Source organism: Equus caballus, chromosome 8 (genome assembly GCF_041296265.1).
Source record: "Equus caballus isolate H_3958 breed thoroughbred chromosome 8, TB-T2T, whole genome shotgun sequence".
Classification (NCBI taxonomy): Eukaryota; Metazoa; Chordata; class Mammalia; order Perissodactyla; family Equidae; genus Equus; species Equus caballus.
Window position 1 is genome coordinate 74,113,324 of NC_091691.1, and position 19,632 is coordinate 74,132,955.

Here is a 19,632-nt window from a genome sequence, read left to right on the forward strand (position 1 = left end):
CCACAGAGTCAGCCGAGGTGAGAGCAATTCCAGAGCCCAGCCTGTAAACACCTCTTTCCCTCTCAGGCGACATGGCATATAACAGGAATGCAAATGACTGAGCTGCTATTCTTACAAGGATAACCTTGAGTCTGCTCTATTTGAAAAAACATAATAAAAGAAGAAAATCATTCACAAAACATCAGTGCTTAACTCTCCTGGGAGGATGATCTATTGAATTATTCATTTTTATTTTCCCTCCCCCATTCCAAGAAGGTAGCTTGGCTTTTTTAGCCTCTTACTGTAGGGCCATGTGGGTTGTGGGGGCAGAAATCTTCGCAGTTCACTGAGGAAATTGTGCTAGGCCATCCTGGAGGAAGCGGGAGTGCCCCCGGGTCCGGGGAGGGGTGTGGAAGTGGTGAGACCATGGCTGAGCAGATTCCTCAAGTCCAGGAAGCCCACTGTGGTGGTTTGGGTTCCTCCTCCATGTCCTCCCTCTAAATGGACAGCAGGGCTGCAGAAAGCTCGCCACTTGGGGCACCGCGGGAGCTGGACCGGGGAGTGCCCCCAACTCCTGTTCTACACAAGCCTCCAGGACCTTCACACGATCCTGGGCGAGTGGACGGAAGGCAACTCAATTGATAGACTCAATTTCCCACCACCTGGTGGATAAGGTTGATTCTTTTGCTTAATTAAACGAAAATGAGGAAGTCAGCCATTTCTTTCACACCAAGCTTGTGAAATGAAATGTACAACCACTCGTCATTATTCATCAGCAAATCACTTGCATTGTACCTCACAGCTGACTGAGGACATCTTTCCTTTATCAATTCATGCTATCTTTATTTTATTAAATATATGCATGCACATCCAATATTTATTTCATTATGTTATTCTATTCTTATCAAACAGCCATGCCAGGCTGCGTGCTGGGCTTCAACAGCAAACAAACCAGGAAAGGCCTTGCCTCAACGACACCTAATTTCTACCAGAAGGAGACAGATACAACAATGAACTCATAGGGACACAATATGCAAAGTGTCAGATGGTCAAAATGCTGTGAGAAAAAATAAAGGGAGGCGAGAGGGATAAGAATTTGGGTGGGTAAGGCGTGCTGGTCCACAGAGGGGCTTCTCTCTGACAAGGTGACATCTGAGCAGGACAAGAAGTGGGTGATGAGGGGGCAGGTGGATCCTGGGCAAGAATGATCCAGGGGGGACCAGCACCTGCAGTGGCCCCGAGGCGTGAGTATGATGACTTCTTCTAGGGCTGGCTGGGTGGTCCATGCAGCTGGGGCCGAGTGAGCCAGGGGCAGGTGGCAGGTAATGTGGCATGAGTTCAGAGAAGCAGCGCCACCTCTCTTGGGTCCCTCAAAGCCATCTAGGAGGGAGGTTGGCCCAATGTCATCTTCTGAGGAGCAAAGGACTCAGCTGGGTCGCCTGGGAGTCCCTGAGCTAGGACCTTCCCGGGGTGTCCAGACTGCCCTCCTCCTCCCACAGTCCTCTGCCCTGCCCAGGTCCACGTAAGGAGCCAGGGTGGGAGGTTAGGAAAGGCCTCCCAGAGAAGGTGCCCCCTTCCCGCCCAGATCAAAGCGGAAATGCCTGCCAGCTGGGAAGCCCTTTCAGCGGGATTAATGGGCACAACTACCAGGTTCCACGTTCCTCCTTGCCTGCCCTCGTTCCTGACTCACTAGTGACTCCCGTTATTTCCTGTGAACGCCAGACGGTAACGTTCCCCCCAGCGGAACCGCAGGGGGAAAGGGAAGTGGGTTCATTCCCCAGGGTTTGCCTGTGGGGCCTTTCATTTGGGGCAACAGAAAAGATGCTGCAGGTGGGAGCATCCCGAGGGAGGAGAGGAGTTTGGGGGGCTCCCCAGGCTGGCCCCCCCACACTCTCCACCCTCAGAGGGGAAAAGGGAGCGGGTGGCAGGCACTCAAGTGGGTGGGGAAATCTATGGGTGGCAGAGGGTTGGCCCTGTTGAGACACCCTGGGCCTGGGACCCAGGGTCCCAGTGAGCAGAAGGAGCCTCCTGGATTCCAAAGCTGTCCACGGTTCTGCGGAGGCCACTGGCTAAGGAGCGGCTGGGGCAGGACCCAGAGGGGTCCAAGTACTGGCAGCACCAAGGCAAGGGCAGGAGAGGGTGCACACAGGGGCACCCGGCCATCGGAGGGGTCCAGAGAGAAACCACACAAGCGCTAGGCACAGCTCTGAGACCACCTCGCCGCCCCAGTCTCTGCACTGCAGGGGAGCCCGGGGCCCCCAGGCCGACCTCCAAATGGTCCTGCTGCCTAGCCTGGCAGTCCAGACCTCCACTGCCTACCCTACCTTACCTCAGCACTAGGCCCAACAAGTGGGGACCTCAGGCCACCCAATAATGTCATGCCTCTTCCAACTATTCTTCATTAAATATTTGGTCAACATTTATATCAAGGAGGGGCTGCCTGCAGGAGCCTGGGGTGGCAGGGGAGCATGAGGGTACACACACTTTCCAGCTCTCCTCTAGCACTCAGGCCCCAAACAGTGCACCCCAGCAAACAGAATGGGGACCCCTTCCTTCTTGGAGGGCAGTGAGTGATGTGGACATGGGTAGCAGTCCCCCGAAATACTCATCCCGGCATTCATTCCAACCACTCTCGGTCAAGAGCTCCCACTCATTCTATTCTCTCCAACTTATCACATGTCTCTATTCTGCATGTGCACGTGTGCCAAGGTTAGTCCCCACACTCTCCCTCAAGCCTTCAGAACCCAGTCCAGCTGAATTTCTCCAACCATTTCATTCCTGCCCTGGCCTTTGAGTGGCTAGCTCCTCTGACTGTTATGGGTTGAACTGTCTCCCCTGCAAAAGTCATATGTTGAAGTCCCAACTCCCAGCATATGTGACAGTGACCTTATTTGGAAATAGGGTCTTTACAGATGTAATTAGCCAAGATGAGGTCATATTGGAGTCGAGTGAGCCCCTAGTCTCATATGACTGATGTCCTTATAAAAAGGGAAAATTTGGGGCCAGCCCAGTAGCATAGTGGTTAAGTTCGTGTGCTGTGCTTTGGTGGCCCAGGGTTCATGGGTTCGGATCCCAGGCACAGACCTACACACGGCTCATCGAGCCATGCCATGGTGGCGTCCCACATACAAAATAAAAGGAAGATTGGCACAGATGTTAGGTCAGGGCCAATCTTCCTCAAGCAAAAAGAGGAAGATTTGCAACAGATGTTAGGTCAGGGCCAATCTTCCTCCCCCCAAATAAAAAAAAAAATTAGAATAAATATAAAAAATATTTTTGAAAAAAAAAGGGTGGGGGGAATTTGGACACAGACACATACCCAGGGAGAAGATACAGGCATGTGAAGATGAAGGCAGAGATCTATAAGGCAAGGAACACCAAAGATGAGGAGCAAACCACCAGCAGCTGGGGCAGAGGCATGGAACAGATTCTCCCTCACAGCCTCAGAAGGAACCAACCCTGCTGACACCTTGATCTTGGACTCCCAGCCTCCAGAACTGTGCAGCAGTAACTTTCTGTCGTTTCAGCCCCCAATCTGTGGTGCTTTGCTAGAGCAGTCCTAGCAAACTGATGCACCTGGAGTTGTCTCTTTAATCCTCTAGGGCAAAATCTTACTTTTCCTTCAAGACTCCACTTAAATCCTCACCCTTGTCCAGTGGTTCCCAAACTTGACTCTGTGGAACCCTGGGGCACCCTTTGAGCCTCTGCAGAGGAAGGAGGAGAAATGGTACAGGGTGGGGTTGAGGGAGAGGGAGCCAAGTGGGGAGGACCAGAGCCTTTACCCTGCTTCAAACGAGTAACCTTCTTTCTCGGTTTAAGACACACCTTTCTATTCAGTCCTAGGCCATAGCGATCTCTCTGTCTCAGCACTCCAGCCCATTGGCTCTTAGTGTACTGGAGAGTTTGTAAACTTTTCACGTGTACTGGGTCCCTCTCCCCTGATGGCCCCTTGAGAGCAAAGCTGTTTCATACATCTTGGTAACCAGCGGTAGAGCTGTGCCATCCAACAGAAATATACCAGGAGCTACATACATAATTTACAATGTTCTAGAAGCCATATCATAAAAAAATAAAAACACGTAATAAAATCACACAGAACTAAATACACACAGATACACAAATGAGTGCATGAAAAACTGGGGAAATCTGATTAAGGTTGATGGATTGTATCAATGTTAATTTCCTGGTCGTGATGTTAGACTGCAGTTTTGCAAGATGTTACCACTTGGGGAAAGAGGAGAAGGTATACAGGTTCCCTCTGTATCATTTCTTACAACTGTGTGTGAATCTACATTTCTCAAAATAAAAAGTTTCTGAAGAAGTCAAAACAAACAGGGGAAATTAATTTTAATAATATATTTTTATTTAACCTAATATATCCAAAATATTATCATTTCAAAATGTAAAAAAATAATGAGATATGTTTTATATATATATATATATATATTTTTTTTTTTTTTTTTGTATTATGTCTTCGAATCTAGTGTCTATTTTGTACTTACAGACAGTACATCTCAGTTTAGACTAACCACACTTCCAGTGCTCAGGAGCTATAATGGCCAGTGGCTACTACAGTGGACACCACAGGTCTAGTGCATAAAGGGCACTCAGTCTATGCTTGCTGGACGAACGAATGAGTGAATGAATGAGTGAGTGAGTCAATGAATGAACCAATTCATCAACCTGAACCAAGACGGCAGAATGGCACTTCACTAGCTGGTGGGCCCTGGGTGGGGCCACAGTGTGGACATCAGCTCTGCAGGCACTGGTGTGGGACGGGGACCCAGAGCAGTGAGCTTGCATCAAAAGGACAGCAACACAGCCTGACAGGGAAGAAAGAGAAAACACTTGGAAATCCTTGCCTCCTTTAAGGCTTCTTTTGGAGGTGTGGTTTATTTTCAGGGAAGTTGCAACGGTGATCCTGGGAAACACGGATCCCTGGACCGATCTTGCAGGGGAGTGAGGGGGAGGCTGGGGCTTCGTTTGGTCAGAGACGGCATAGGCAGCGCCAATCAACAGGATCTCAGGCTGGAGTGAGTATGGATGTACTTTATTCTCCCAATAACCCCAGCACCCTCTATGTGTGGCATCCAACTCACATTTCCTGGCTTACCTGCCTCATTTCCGTACCCCACTGTCCAGGGGTTCTGCAGGACCTGTGGCCCCTCTCAAAGGAGGCTGGCAAAGCCAGGCCCAAGCCATTCTCCTGAAGGGCTGGCCCCTGTGACCCACACCCTCAGAGCTGGGAGAGAGAAGAGCCATCTGGGCCACCCGTTCACATTGCATAAGAATATCTGAGACCAGAGAGGCCACTGGTCTCACAGAGCACTAGGGAATAAAAAGAAATTGAAAAGCCTTCGATGGCTTCCATCACCTGCTCCTCCAGCCTCAACACCCAAGCCTGTCCCCTGGATTCCCCCCAAATCCAGTCTCTGACACCCACTAGTTCTCTGAAGCCCACGTCAGATCACCCCTGGCTACTCACCACACTGACGGCTGTCTCCTTAGAAACCTACAAGGTCACAGTCTATGCCACATGATTGCGAATTTATTCATACACTGTCTTACATATTTTTTGTCTTTTAAGTGTTTTGTAAGTTGCTCAAGGACATGTACCATACCTAATAATTCTTTTTTTTTTTTTTTTTTTTTTAAAGATTTTATTTTTTCCTTTTTCTCCCCAAAGCCCCCCGGTACATAGTTGTGTATTCTTCGTTGTGGGTTCTTCTAGTTGTGGCATGTGGGACACTGCCTCAGCGTGGTCTGATGAGCAGTGCCATGTCCGCACCCAGGATTCGAACCAACGAAACACTGGGCCGCTTGCAGCGGAGCGCGCGAACTTAACCACTCGGCCACGGGGCCAGCCCCCTAATAATTCTTTAGTAACATCTCCTCTGCCCCAGCACAAAGCTGAATGAGTGTCTAATGGATGTTCATTGGTTGTTAGGAAAAAGTTTCAGGATTTCCTTTGTATGCATCCGTGTATTCAACAGTTAATGTCAGGCACCGTGCTAGGTCCTGCCTGGGAATTCAGAGATGAATAAAACATCTGTTGAGTTGGCCCCGTGTTTGAGTGGCCTAGTGGTCAAGTTTGGCATGCTCCACTTCAGCGGCCCTGGCTCAGATCCTGGGCATGTACCTATACACCATTTGTTGGTGGCCACACTATGGTGGTGACTCACATAGAAAACAGAGGAAGACTGGCATAGATGTTAACTCAGGGCAAATCTTCCTCAAGCAAAAAAGAGGAAGATTAGCAACAGATGTTAGCTCAGGGTGAATCTTTCTCAGCAAAAAAGAAAACTGAGCCTGCCCGGTGGCGTAGTGGTTAAGTTTGCATGCTCCGCTTCGGTAGCCTGGGGTTGGCCGGTTCGGATCCCAGGCACACACTGCTTATCAAGCCATGCTGTGGCAGGCATCCCACATACAAAATAGAGGAAGATGAGCACAGATGTTCGTTCAGGGCCAATCTTCCTCAGCAAAAAAAAAAAAGGACTATTGGTGGCAGATGTTACCTCAGGGCTAATCTGCCTCAAAGAAAAAAAATCTCTTACAGGGGTCTTACAAGCTGTGTGATCTTATACAAGTTACCCTCTCTGAGTGAGTATTAAATGAGCATGATTATATCTGTTTAACAGGACCAACGTGAGGATTATTTCATTTAAATTAGAAGAAATTAGATCCTCTAAGAGGTAAAATTTTCCTGGGAAGTACAAATGTCAAAAAGAAAAGGACTGGAGAGAGAGATGGGCAAAGGAGAAGAATGAGAGGGCAGCACTGTGTCCCTGAGGGACATCTGGGGAAGCGACAGGATGCTAACTTCTACCACCTAGTGCAGGCTGGGCAGCCAGCAGACCAGGGCCAGGACTAGGGTGAGGCAAGAAGGTGCCCAGGCCACAAAATTGAGGGTGGCCCCTCTCTCAGGCTCATGCAAGTGCAAGGTCGACACCTGAGAGGGAGGCCCCTTAAATTTTGTCCCCTGGATGCCTTGTTTGCCTCACCCTAGTCCCAGCCCTGCAGGAGGTGCTCGGCGAACACCTGCTCTGATCAGCAAAACTGTAGGTGTTCTGCCAGCATAGCACACACCCCCAGCGGCGGTCAGCGCAGCTCCTTCCTCCTCTCTAGGGCACCCTCCGCCTCCGCCCCATCCCACTAGGCACCCTCCCCCTCCAGAACCACCCCCTGGATAGATCCTCCAGTCCCCATGGTCCCCACCTCCTGGGGCTGTGCCTGTTTCTCTGGGCAGTTGAACAAGAGGCTTTGTCCCCCGGGTAGGGGGAGAGTTGGCTCCGCAACGAGCGCCTTCCAATCACACTTCGGATACAGCACAAAGTCAGGCTGTACTTTTCCTTGACCCAGTTTCATGGTCTCGAGTCTCAGGCCTACACCAGCCACATGCAGGCAGCCCAGATCTGGATCCTCGAGGATCAGGAGAGAGGCGGGCTGGAAGGAAGACAGAGGAGAGGAGAGTCCTCTCTACACAGGGCAGGACAAAACAGGCCCGGCGCCAGCTCCTGGCCGCTGTCCAGTCACAGAAAGCAACAGGACAGCGCTGGGCAGAACGTGCTGAGTACAGACAGCACAGCGCTGTGCATTCAGAGCAGGGGGGAGAACACTGAGGGTGGAGAGTGGAAGGAGAAGCAGGATTTGGACTGGCAAAGAGGCAGCAGGAAGGCATGGCAGGTGGAGACACAGCGTGGGGAAAGGCACAGAGTCAGGGCAGACCTGATGTGTGTAAAAGTCCCTTGGTGGACCAGAGTGGGGCTTCAGGCACAGACTGATCCTAGGGGGTGAGACTTTTGTTTGGGGAAGGGGTTAGGGATGGAGACCTTCAAGACCTTTCATTTCTGGCAAAACAGCAGACTAAAAATCCCTCTGTGGCAGGTGCTCCTTCAGGAAGGAAGGGTTTCTTCCCCACCTGCTGGGGATGCCAAGAGCCGACAGCCCCCCGACTCTCAGTCCCCTCTGGGAATTGCCTCAGGTGAGCAGAGCTGACTTGACCATGATTACATCCTCGTCCAGAGGCAGCCCACAGCCAACGACCGAAAATTCAACACAGAGGTATAAAGGCCGGCATTCTCACCCCTGAGGAGGCCTTAACTCAGGGCAACTCTCCAGGGCGCCCTCTAGGGTTGGCTCAGGGCTTCTCCGGACTGCACTGCAGCTCACTTTCTCCCTCAGCTCAATCTTACTTCTTCTCCCTTCCTCAGGCATCGATACCAAGAACACATCTTCATAAACATCCTGCGCTCTAATCTCTGGCTCAGAATCTGCTTTCCAGGGAACCCAATCTGCAACACCTCCCTCTACAAAACACTAAAACAATGATTAAAATATGTATAAAATGCCTTCTAAAATGGACACGTGAGCTGGCAAGGAAAGAAGGAGTAGATGAGTTCTAAAGCCAGCAGCTGCCCTAAGGGCATCGGCCAAACCTCATGGATCACACTTCCCTTGTAAGGGCCACAGGGCCTACCCAAGGTGGAGGGTCTCATGAGGGTCTCCTCCTAAAGCCAGGAAAACACAAATAATCCCAAAAGCAGGACAGGAGAAAAAGCAGGATACATAAAAAACACAAAATATCATGGTAGAAACAAATCCTTATTCCCCAGTAATCACAATAAATGTAGATCCGCTAAACTTTCCAGGTAAAAGACAGAGATTGTCAAACTAAATATAAAAACTGTAACTATACACTAGCGACATAGACATGGAATCAAAAGTCAGGGAAAGGTTGAAAGAAAGGATAGAGACAGTGATGACAAGCAAATACTTACCAAATGAAAGCTGTCTCACTATATTAACATCAGACAAAATAGACTTTAAGGCTCAAAGTATTACTAGAAATAAAGAAAGTCACTACATTATAACAAAAGATTCAGTTCACTAGGAAGATGATACACCTAAACTACTATGCATCTAATAACATCATTTCAATATGCATACAGTAAAAGTTGCTAAGGAGAAACTGATAAATCCACTATCATGGAGAAAGATTTCAACACACATATTTTAGAAACTGATAGATCAAGCAGACTAAAAAGCAAATCAACAAGAATACAGATGATTGAAGAATATAAAACCTCCTTATTTATTTATTTTTAAAGATTGGCACCTGAGCTAACATCTGTTGCTATTATTCTTTTTTTTTTCTTCTTCTCCCCAAAGCCCCCCAGTACACACTTGTATATTCTAGTTGTGAGTGCTTCTGATTGTGCTATGGGGGATGCCGCCTCAGCATGGCCTGATGAGCGGTGCTGGGTCCACGCCCAGCATCTGAACCAGTGAAACCCTGGGCTGCCAAAGCAGAGCCCGCGAACTTAACCATTCAGACACGGGGCCAGCCCCCACTTTACTGAACATACATGTAAGAATACTGCATCTAATAATGAGAGAATCACATTTTTTTTCAAGTATACACATAATACTCATGAAAATCAACCACATACTGGACCACAAAGCAAATCTCAAGAAATTTCAAGGAATCAGCATCAAAGATACCACGTTCTCTTACCACAATGCATTTGAGTTAAAAATTCAAAAAAGTCATTAAAAAAAGAAAGCATTTGGAAATTTTAAAACATTTCTAAATTTATGAACAAAAAAAATAAACCACGATAGAAATTAGAAAATACTTGGAATTCAAGTAAAAAAAAATTCTTCTGGTAGTACCTAGATGTATGACCTTAAACAAACTATTTAACCTCACTGTGCCTTAGTTCCCTCATCTATAAAATGAGAATAGTAATAGTATCTATTACTCGTTGTTAGAATTCAGTAAGGTAATAGATAAAGCACTTGGATGAGTACCTGGCACACAGTAAATGAGGTACAATTCTGAGTTGTTATCATCATCATCATTACCATCATCCCAAAACGTAAGGGATACAACTAGAGAAGCGTTTAGAGGAAATTTTATAACCTTAAAGTTTACATTAGAAAACAATAAAGACTGAAAATTAAAGAGATAAGTATCTAACTGAAGAAGCTAGAAAAAGAATCCTAAGAATAAAACCAAAGCATAAAAATTAATGAAATAGAAAGCAAAAATACAAGAGAAAAATGAACCATCAAAAGCTGGTCATTTAATAAATAGCATTCAAAAATAGAAAAAAGAAACAAATAAACAATGTTAGGAATAAAAAAAGGGGCCAAAACTCTAGATGTCATAGAGAATATTATGAACTTTTTATGAGTAAATCTGAAATTTTTCAAAAAATTTCTATAAAAATATAATTTGCCAAAATTAATTGAAGAAATAAAAAAAACCTAAATAGTCTTTAACCATTAAAGAAATGCAATTAGTAACCTCAAGTCTGCCCACAAGGAAAACATTAGGTACAGATGGCTGTACAGGTGAGTTATTCCAGAGAATAACTAAGGAGGGAACATTCCCAACTCATTTTACAAGACTGGTTTTAAAACTAGACAAAGACAGCATTAAAAAAAGAAAATTACATGCCATCATGACTTAACAACATGAGATACGACATCCTAATTAACAATATTAGTCAACAAAATCTCACATCATGTAAAATAAACATCATGTAAAATAAATATCATGAACAAGCTGAGTTTATCCCTAAAATTATGTTTAATTACTATTAATGTAATTTACCACATCAAAAGATCAAAAGAGAAAAAGTACATGTTATCCAACAGATGTAGAAAAATCACTTGATAAAGTTAATACCCAAACACAATAAAACAACACAACAAAGCAAAACATTACAAGCACAGTCTACAAGGGAACTTTCTTTACCTGTTAGGGGATAGCTACAAAAACAAACAAAAACCAAGCAGATACACTCAATGGTGACATTTTACCACCATTCCCTTTAAAATCAGGATTAATCACACCATATACAAAAATTAACTCAAAATGTATCAAAGACCTCAACACAAAAGCTAAAACTATAAAACTCTTAGAAGAAAACATACGGGTAAATCTGTGTGACACTGGACATTGGTCACAGGCAATGGTTTCTTACATATGATACCTAAAGCACAAGCAAACAACAACAACAGAAAACAGATGGATTAGAGCTCATCAAACCTGAAAACTTTCATGCTTCAAAGAACATCAAGAAAGTGAAAAGACAGCCCAAAAAAAGAGAGAAATGTTTTTCAAATCATGTATCTGATAAGGGACTTATATTTGGAATCTATAAAGAACTCTCACAACTCAATAATAAAAAGACAAATCATCCAATTTAAAAATGGGCAAAGGATCTGAATGGACATTTCTCCAAAGAATATATAAAAATGGCCAATAATAAGCACACAAAAGGATGTGCTTCAGGGAAATGCAAACTCAAACCCACAATGAAATACCACTTCAAAACCACTATGATGACTATGATCAAAGACAGATAATAACGAGTGTTTTCAAGGATGTGGTGAAATTGGAATCCTCATACACTGCTGGAGGGAACGTAAAATGGTGTAACCATTTTGGAAAACAGTCTGGGAATTCCTCAAATGATAAAACATAGAGTTACCACATGACCCAGCAATTCCACTTGGTGGTATATTCCCAAGAGAAATAAAAACACACGTCCATACAAAAACTTGTACACAAATGCTGACTGCAGCCTTATTCATAATAGCAAAAGTATGGAAAGAACCCAATTCTATCAGCTGAATAATAGATAAATAAAATGTGGTATATGCATAAATGTATTATTACTCATCAATGAAAAGAAATGAAGTACTGACACATGCTACAACATGGATGAATCTCGAAAACATTATGCTTAGTGAATGATGCCAGTCACACAGGACCACACATTGTATGATTCCATTTATACGAAATGTCCAGAATAGACAAATCTATAGAGACAGAAAGTAGATTAGTGTATTTGTTCATTCCTAGAGCTGGGAGGAATAGGAGCACTAGGGGGTGATGACTAAGGGGGTAAGGAAAATGTTCTAAAATTGATTGTGGTGATGGATGCATAACTGTGTGAATATACCAAAAGCCGTTTAATTGCACACTTCAAATGTATAAATTTTATGAATTTATGAATGGGTGGAATTTATGGGTGAATTATATTTTGATAAAGCTGTTTTTTAAAAAAAATTTAAGAAAGAAAAAAAATCAGGATTATGGCTAGAATATTCAATATCACATTTTAATTGAATATTATATCAAAGGTCCTAGCCAACCCAATAAGACAAGAAAAATAAATTAAGGTATAAGGGTTGTAATGAAAGAAAGGAAAATGTCTGTGTAGAAATCCCAGAAGACTCTACAGATAAATTATTATTATGTTTATTATCAAGGTTGCTGATTATAAAATCAATATACAAAAAATATCAAATTTATTTCTATATACTAGCCACAAATGGTTAGAAAATAAAATTTTAAAAAAGATACTTTTTACAATAGCAGTAAAAACCATGCAGCTAGAAATCAATCTAACAAAAATGTTCAAATTCTTCATGGAGAATTATAAAGCTCCACTGAAGGACATTACAGGACGACACACAAGGCCTATGACTATCTGGTCTTCCTCTGAGATTAAGTTTAAAAGCCACGTTGAGACCAGATTATAAAAAATCTACAATGTCCTTTCTACTTTCCAAAAAAAACTTGCCCTTTCCCTCTCTGTTAAAGTATAAGTACTTGAAGTCCTTAACACTCTGGGGATGTGAGCTGATATGAAGATTTTAGCACAAAGGGGATGTGGGGCAGCAGAGAGCTTAGAGGAAGAGGAGACAATTTCCAAGCCCCTCATTGTAGAATAGGCTTCTTTTGACCCTGTCTCCCTCACGCTCCCCAAAACCATCCTTGCCTCTGTTGCCAAACCCAGGTAGCCCTTTCCTACCTGATCCCTCTGCAGTGCATGTCACAGTTGACCACTCTCTGACTGGCAGCCTTATCCCTTGGTTTTCTTAGCACCTCTCTCTCCTCGTTCTCCTCCACCTCTCTGTAGCCTCAGTTTCCAGAGCCAGGTCTGCTCTCTCAGCCCCTTAGGTGCAGGCATCCCTCCAGGCTATCCTCTGTGCCCCTGCCCACAGCATCTTCCACTGCGCTCTCTCCCGGGTGATTTCATCCAATTCCATCATACAGACCAGTGTTTTTCTAACTAAGGGTTTCAACCCTAAATCAATTCACTAGTTTGCCCCCACATTTTTTTTTAACTTGTTTTATGTAGTAAAATATGCATAACATAAAATTTACCATTTTAACCATTTTTTAAATTTATTTTTTATTTTTCCTTCTTCTCTCCAAAGGCCCCCAGTACATAGTTGTGTATTTTAGTTGTGGGTCCTTCTAGTTGTGGCATGTGGGATGCTGCCTCAACATGGCTTGATGAGCAGTGTTAGGTCTGCACCCAGGATCCGAACTGGTGAAACCCTGGGCCTCCAGAAGCAGAGCACATGAACTTAGGCACTCGGCCATGGGCCAGCCCCTTAACCATTTTTAAGCATACAGTTCAGTGGCATTAAGAACATCCACTTTGTTGTGCAACTATCACCACTCTCTATTTCCAAAACTTTTTCATCTTCCCAAACTGCAACTCTGTACCCATTAAATTCTAACTCCCTATTCCCCTCAATCTGCCCCCTCCAACTACTGGCAACCACCGTTCTACTTTGTGTCTCTATGAATTTGACCACTCTAGGTACCTCATGTAAGTGGAACCATACAATATTTGTCCTTTCCTGCCTGGCTTATTTCACTTCGTATAATGTCTTCAAGGTTCATTCATGTTGTAGCATGCATCAGAATCTCCTTCCTTTTTAAGGCTGAATTTATTTTTTAAATGAAGTAGAAGAGAATTTTTTTAATGCAGTAGAATAGAAAATATTAAAGCACATTTCTCGTAATAAGGCCAAATATTGTTTCACAAAATACGGGCTTCAGATGGATGTGTATGTGAGTGTGTTCTAGATCCCTGGGTATAACATATTTCTTACTGTGGATAATGCTCATAAAACTTGGGAAAACACTGGTTTTGATGGTTGTTGACTCCAAAACCTCCATGGCTCGCCTGATTCTTCTCCACCCACAGTTCCGGAGCTCCTTTCCAATGAGCTTCTGGATAGCTCCAAGAGGACTGCCTTGCAGCGTCTGAGCAGATCTAGACTCAAACTTGTTACCCTCTTTCCTCCAGACATGCTCCTTCTTGTTTGTTTCCTACTTAGTTCTCCATAACCTGGCCCTGCCCGCCTCCCCCCCGCTCCCAGCTGTATAGCTGTAATACACAGCTTATGCAGAATTACACAACTGTCCCCTGCACTTTTCAGTTCTTGTTCAGGCTGTTTCATCCCCCTTCCTTCCACCTCCCCATGCCTATGGGTCACTCCCCTTCCCTTAAGACACCCTTCAAATGCCTCCATGCACCTTGGAGACATCCTGGTTCACTATGACTGCCTCCTCATCCTTAGAGTCCCTCTTCCACATGTGCAGTGGGGCTTACGTATGTGTTGCATGCCCTTCTGTCTTCCCAACAGACTGCAAGCATGGGCCCAGGGACCATGGACTGTGTGCACCTTGCACACCATTGTCCTCAGCACTTAGTACGGTGTTCAGCGTATAGTAAATCTTCATTAAGTATCTATTCAATCAAGAACAGACAAGGGAGCCAAGAAACATCAAGAGCAAATTTCACAGCTTTGTTTCTTGCTTTTCCTCCTAATCCACATAGTGTGTACTATCTCCAGCAGAGACACTGACCAACACAGGTGTTTGCAAGACAGATCCCCGGAGTTCTGATGGGCCTTCCGGAAGTGCCCACTGTACAGCACAGGGAGAGGTCAGGGGCCCAAAGAAAGAATGCACATTGACTCACATCCCCCACTTCCTTCTGGTGCCATCTGTCCCTAATTCTCACTGGAATAGCTTGCCATCTTTGTGCCCCCGAGCTCTTCATCTGGTGGTAAACAATGAAGGCTTTGCTGAGAACATCAACTCAGCTCAGCACAGAAGCAGAGAACGGCAGCCCCAAGCTCTGCAGTGCATCTGCCCCCTGCCCAGCTTCTCCTCACTTTTCACCAGGCTGTGACAATAGCCCCTCAGCCCCTCCCCGTCCCTAACCCTCCCTTACAAGGCCCAGACAACCTTCCTTCCTAGTGGCTTTTCTTATGTCACTACTCCGCTCAAGGACCACATGTGGCTCCCTATCGCCTAATGAACCAAGTTCAAACTGTCCTTCCCAAGCCACAATCCACAAAGCACTCCACTGCAGCCACTGACCCAGCATTACATCTGTCCCCCTTCTTCCCCGTATTCCCCCTTACACCAGTTGGATCCATTTCCTCAGTGTCTCTTCCAATTATTATCCCTGCGAGCATGCACACGTGCACACACACACACACACACACACACACACGCAACCACCTTCAATCTTTTCTTCATTATCCAATATTTATGGAGAACTTAGTATGTACCAGGCACCACATTTGGTGCTCAGGGTGCATCTGGGAACAAAAGAGAGTGAATCCTACCTGATGGAGCTTTCGGGATAGAGCAGGTCTTCTCTTGGTCAGCACTACTGACACTGTGGGCTGCATCACTCTTTGTTGGGGAAGGCAACTATGCATCGCAGGATCTTTAGCAGCATCCCTGGCCTCTTCCCACTAGATGCCAGAGTACTCTCCTCTCCCAAATGTGACAACCAAAAATGTCTCCGGACACTACCTGTGGGGCAACTTTGCCCTCGAGGGAGCTTGTTACAAATCACCTGGGGAGCTTGTTAAAAAGACAGGTTACTGGATCCCTCCCCCAGAGGGGGCCTAGGAATCTGCATTTTAATGGCCATGTAGGTGATTCTGACGCAGGCTGCCCCAAGACCTCTGCTTGAGGAACACTCAAGTGTTGGGTGTTTCTAGACAGGAGACAGATCAATAACCACATCAAGTCAGTTCATTACAATTATGATATGTTGAGGAAACAAGTTAGGTGAACAGCCACTATGGGTGCACCAACGTGGCAGCCGCAACCTGGTTCAAGGTCAGGGCAGGCTCCAGGAAGAACCAACCAATGGTTAAGCCAAGTGCTGCGGCTGGGTAGGGTCAGACATGGGAGAGGTGAGAGCAGGCGGGGCCACATCTCTGCACCTCCACTCCTGCCCTCTTTTTTTTTTTTTTTAATTTATTTTTTTCTTTCTGCTTTTTCTCCCCAAATCTCCCCAGCACATAGCTGTATATTTTAGTTGTGGGTCCTTCTAGTTGTGGCACATGGGACGCCTCCTCAGCGTGGTCTGACAAGCAGTGCCATGTCTGCACCCAGAATCCAAACCAGCGAAACCCCGGGCCGCTGCAGCGAAGCGCGCGAACTTAACCACTGGGCCACGGGGCCGGCACCCCCCATCTCCCCTCACTCCTGCCCTCTTCAGTTCTGCATGCGCACTTCTCCTCCACCTTCTCCACCTCTCCAAATCTTAGCCTGCCTTCCGTGGCCCACTCACTTCTAGGGCCACTTCCAGGTTCCACCTCCTCCAGGCAGTCTTCCCTGACTACTCCAGTCCAGTGGTGCCTCCCTCCTCAGTCATTTAAACACTTCCTTCCTAACTATCTCATTGGTGGCCATTTTGTTTCCCCAAACAGACTTCAAGCCCTGTGAACACCTGGACCATATCATCTTCTTTACAGACCCCACGGCGCCCTTCTAGGATCAGGTATATACAAGTTTTGCTTGCTCGATTGGATTAACTGAGTCTCTGGAGAGAGGCCTGTGAGGTGGCACCTTAGGGGGTCAGGGTGTCTGTCTGGGGGAGGATGGGAAGCAACTGGTACGCCTGCTGAACTCCAGCCAGCTAGCCAGGGAGGGCCTGCCAGAACAAGCAGGTAGCAGTGGAGCTGGCATTTGCCATGGGCACTGATACTCTCCCACTGTTGACAAGGTCGCAGGGAACCTGCAGCCCCAGCAGCTCTGGGTTGGTGCCAGCAGGGGGCAGGAACCCAGAGCCACCCTGCTGAGAAGCAAGTGCAGCAGGCGGAGGCCGGCTGGGCTGCAGCAGGCCCGTCTGGGGCCCAGCTGTCCTGCACAGGATCCTCTTGGGGGGCCACAGTAACCAAAAGGAGAGGCAGGCCCAGTGAGTCCCAGCAAGCCAGGCGACTCCCTGAAAATGTCCTTTAAAGCCACTAGCACAATGCAGAGCTCACCAGCTGCCTTCAACCAGGGAAGAACGCTGTCTGGGAAGGTCAGGAGCAGATGCTGGCTGGAAACCAATGTCCCAGACAAGGGGCCTTACACTCCCCAGCTCTCGGACAGGGAGGGGAAATAGCCTAACTGCTTGGCTTTCTTCCTACAAGCGCAAGTCCCAGCAGCCACCCTCACCCTCCCACCCCGTGTGCAGCCCAGACTCGGGGCACAAGGGACTGACATGTAACCCAAAGGACGAAAAGAAAGCAACTGTTTTATCATTGGGAAGTTTAGAGAAGAGGATGGGATGTTTATACCGACCGAGTGGCATTTGGTGTTCCATCAGCCTGGGGGGAGGGGCGAGCGCAGAGAGACAATGGCAGCAAAGAAAAAACCTCCGGCAGCACGGAGAGGGGGCTCTTTCCAAAAGAGGCTCCGATATGGGAGTCTCTTAGGGCACAGCTCTCCCCACGCCCTGAAACCAGGCCGAGGAACCCAAAACGTTTCTCCTCAGCCAGCGGAGCGGGCAAAAGGAAACGGATGGCATTTCGGTTTATTTTCCGCACACACAGGGGCTGAGGATGTGCCTGAGTTTCTGAGCGACACCTCCTACTGCTCTTTCTCTTAATGGAGTTAGACCGTGTTTAGGGCGCGGGGAGAGCGCAATGAGGGGAGGCTTAACTTTTGCAGCGGCTCTGACCTGAGCAAGGATGAGAAAGAACCATGCTTCAGAAGGGGTCAGGCTGTGATTTTCACAGATCCAGTGGTTACTGGTTTATAAGAATTCACTACCCCTGTCGCATCATCCTAGCCCACTATCTCTACCACCTAACCCGACGCTCCTGGGGAAAAAAAATATATGCTTTTTCCCCCAAGGGACCCCACAAAAGTTCAGGGGTCACAAGGGAATACTATTCGGCTTTGAGCCCTCCACCCCCGGGAGCCTCCCCGCCAACCAAATGGCCATGGCACTGTAGATTTGGGGTCACCGATCTGCCCCCTGAGGCCGCTCGGGGCATTCAAGTGGATTTATGGTCAGCTTGGCCGCTCGGAATTCCAACCTGTCCCCCATTTTTCACAGCAGAGCAAAGTTGTCGGGCCCCTCTGGCCCGCGCTGGGCAGGCGCTCTCCTCCGGCTGGGAGGAGGGATAGATGCGCTTCCGAGCGCCGTGACCCAAACCTAATACGGTGGTGCTCGGAGCGACGCGCACAGCCCCCAGTCACTCACCCCAGAGACGCACGGGCCGATGCTGCGGCCGCCTCCCGGGGGCTCGCCCGCGGGCTCCGCGCACCCTCAGCGGCGCTCGGACTTTCTTACCTCTTGATGTAGTTTCTTCCATACAGGATCTGTTGCAGCAAGGTCACCAAGGCGAATGCGCAGATGAAGATGAAAAGCAAAGTTCGGTTCCCCAACAAATCGCGGTTTGCCGAGGGGTCTGCGTAGCGCATCCTGGCGGCCGCTCGCGCACTGCGGGGCGCGGCGGGCGCCGGACGCCTGGGGGCCCCCGCAATGACGCGGGGGGCTCCGGGGCCCCTGGGGGCGCGCAGCCAACCAGGCGCCTCTCCGCGCGGTCAGGCGGGCGGGGGACTTCGCCGGGCAAAGTTTGTGGCTGGCGCGGCGGGCGCAGCGGGCATCCGAGCGTCGCCGCGCCGGCGGGCAGAGCAGGGCCGGCCGCAAGGAACTCGGCCGCGGCCCCGGGCCTATCCTCCGGACGCCTTTACCTCCGGGCGCCTGTGCCCGGCATCCGCCGATTTCCCTGCGGAGGGGCGACGCCAGGTGCCCCGAGAGCCAGGCGGCCCCTCCCGCCGAGGAGGCGGCCAATGGGGAGCGGGGCCCCCGCGCCGTCCGCCCGTGCGCCCGAGAGCGCCGCGCACCGCCCCCTCCGGTCGGGCTTCGGCTCGCGGTCGGCGGGGAGGTGCCCTGCCCGAGCGGGCCTCGTCCGAGGGCCGGGCCCGCAGCGAGGGAGCGCGAAGGTCGGCTTTCAGTTCTGCAGATGGGAGGTGGGGGACAAAACACCAGGACAGTCTGGCTAATGACAGGAGGGCGATGGAGAGGGGGAGGGGTGGAGTGGAAAACGCCGGGTTTGAATCGTGGAATTAAAAAAGGAGGCAGGAAAGGGAAATCGCGGCTGCGGAGCTGGGCTTGCTGGAGGGGAGTATTTGCATGCGGAGCGCAGGGCACTGAGTCACCGCCGTGGCCGCGTCCTCGCGTCTCCGGGAGGTTTCTCCGGAGAAAGCGGAGCAAGGTCAGCCGGGCAGCTCTTCAAGGACGACGCGCGCCACTCCTGCATGCTGATGGCCTGCGGGGCTGCCCGTCCGCGCCCCGGGGGCCCAACACGGCAGGGAGGTGCTCTCTCCCTCCGCCACGGGCCTCCTCCCCCTCCCCAACTGCAGCTCGCGGCTGTTCGTCAAAGCCCTTGTTGTCACTGAGACACTGGGACCTTGTCTCATCCTTGGAATCACTCGTAAATCTTCGGTCAGGCAGCTGGCCGCCTTCGGGTACCGCGGACCCCCAAAGCTTTAGTAAGTCGCTAAGTCTAGAAAGGCTTGTGCTTCAA

At 48.2% G+C, this 19,632-nt stretch overlaps 1 protein-coding gene across 2 annotated transcripts in view; it reads right to left on the reverse strand.

The window, feature by feature from the left end:
• The window catches only part of ST8SIA5 (ST8 alpha-N-acetyl-neuraminide alpha-2,8-sialyltransferase 5), a 70,235-nt gene extending 51,028 nt beyond the window's left edge, over positions 1-19,207 (reverse strand). Inside the window, exon 1 of one of the 2 annotated variants that reach the window (XM_023647744.2) lies at positions 18,393-19,207. In XM_023647744.2, the coding sequence (XP_023503512.1) occupies positions 18,393-18,523 (131 nt within the window). In that variant the 5' untranslated portion in view covers positions 18,524-19,207. The remainder of the gene's footprint in view (positions 1-18,392) is intronic. The other variant, XM_023647743.2, reaches the window with a different exon arrangement.
• Positions 19,208-19,632: the final 425 nt, after the last annotated feature.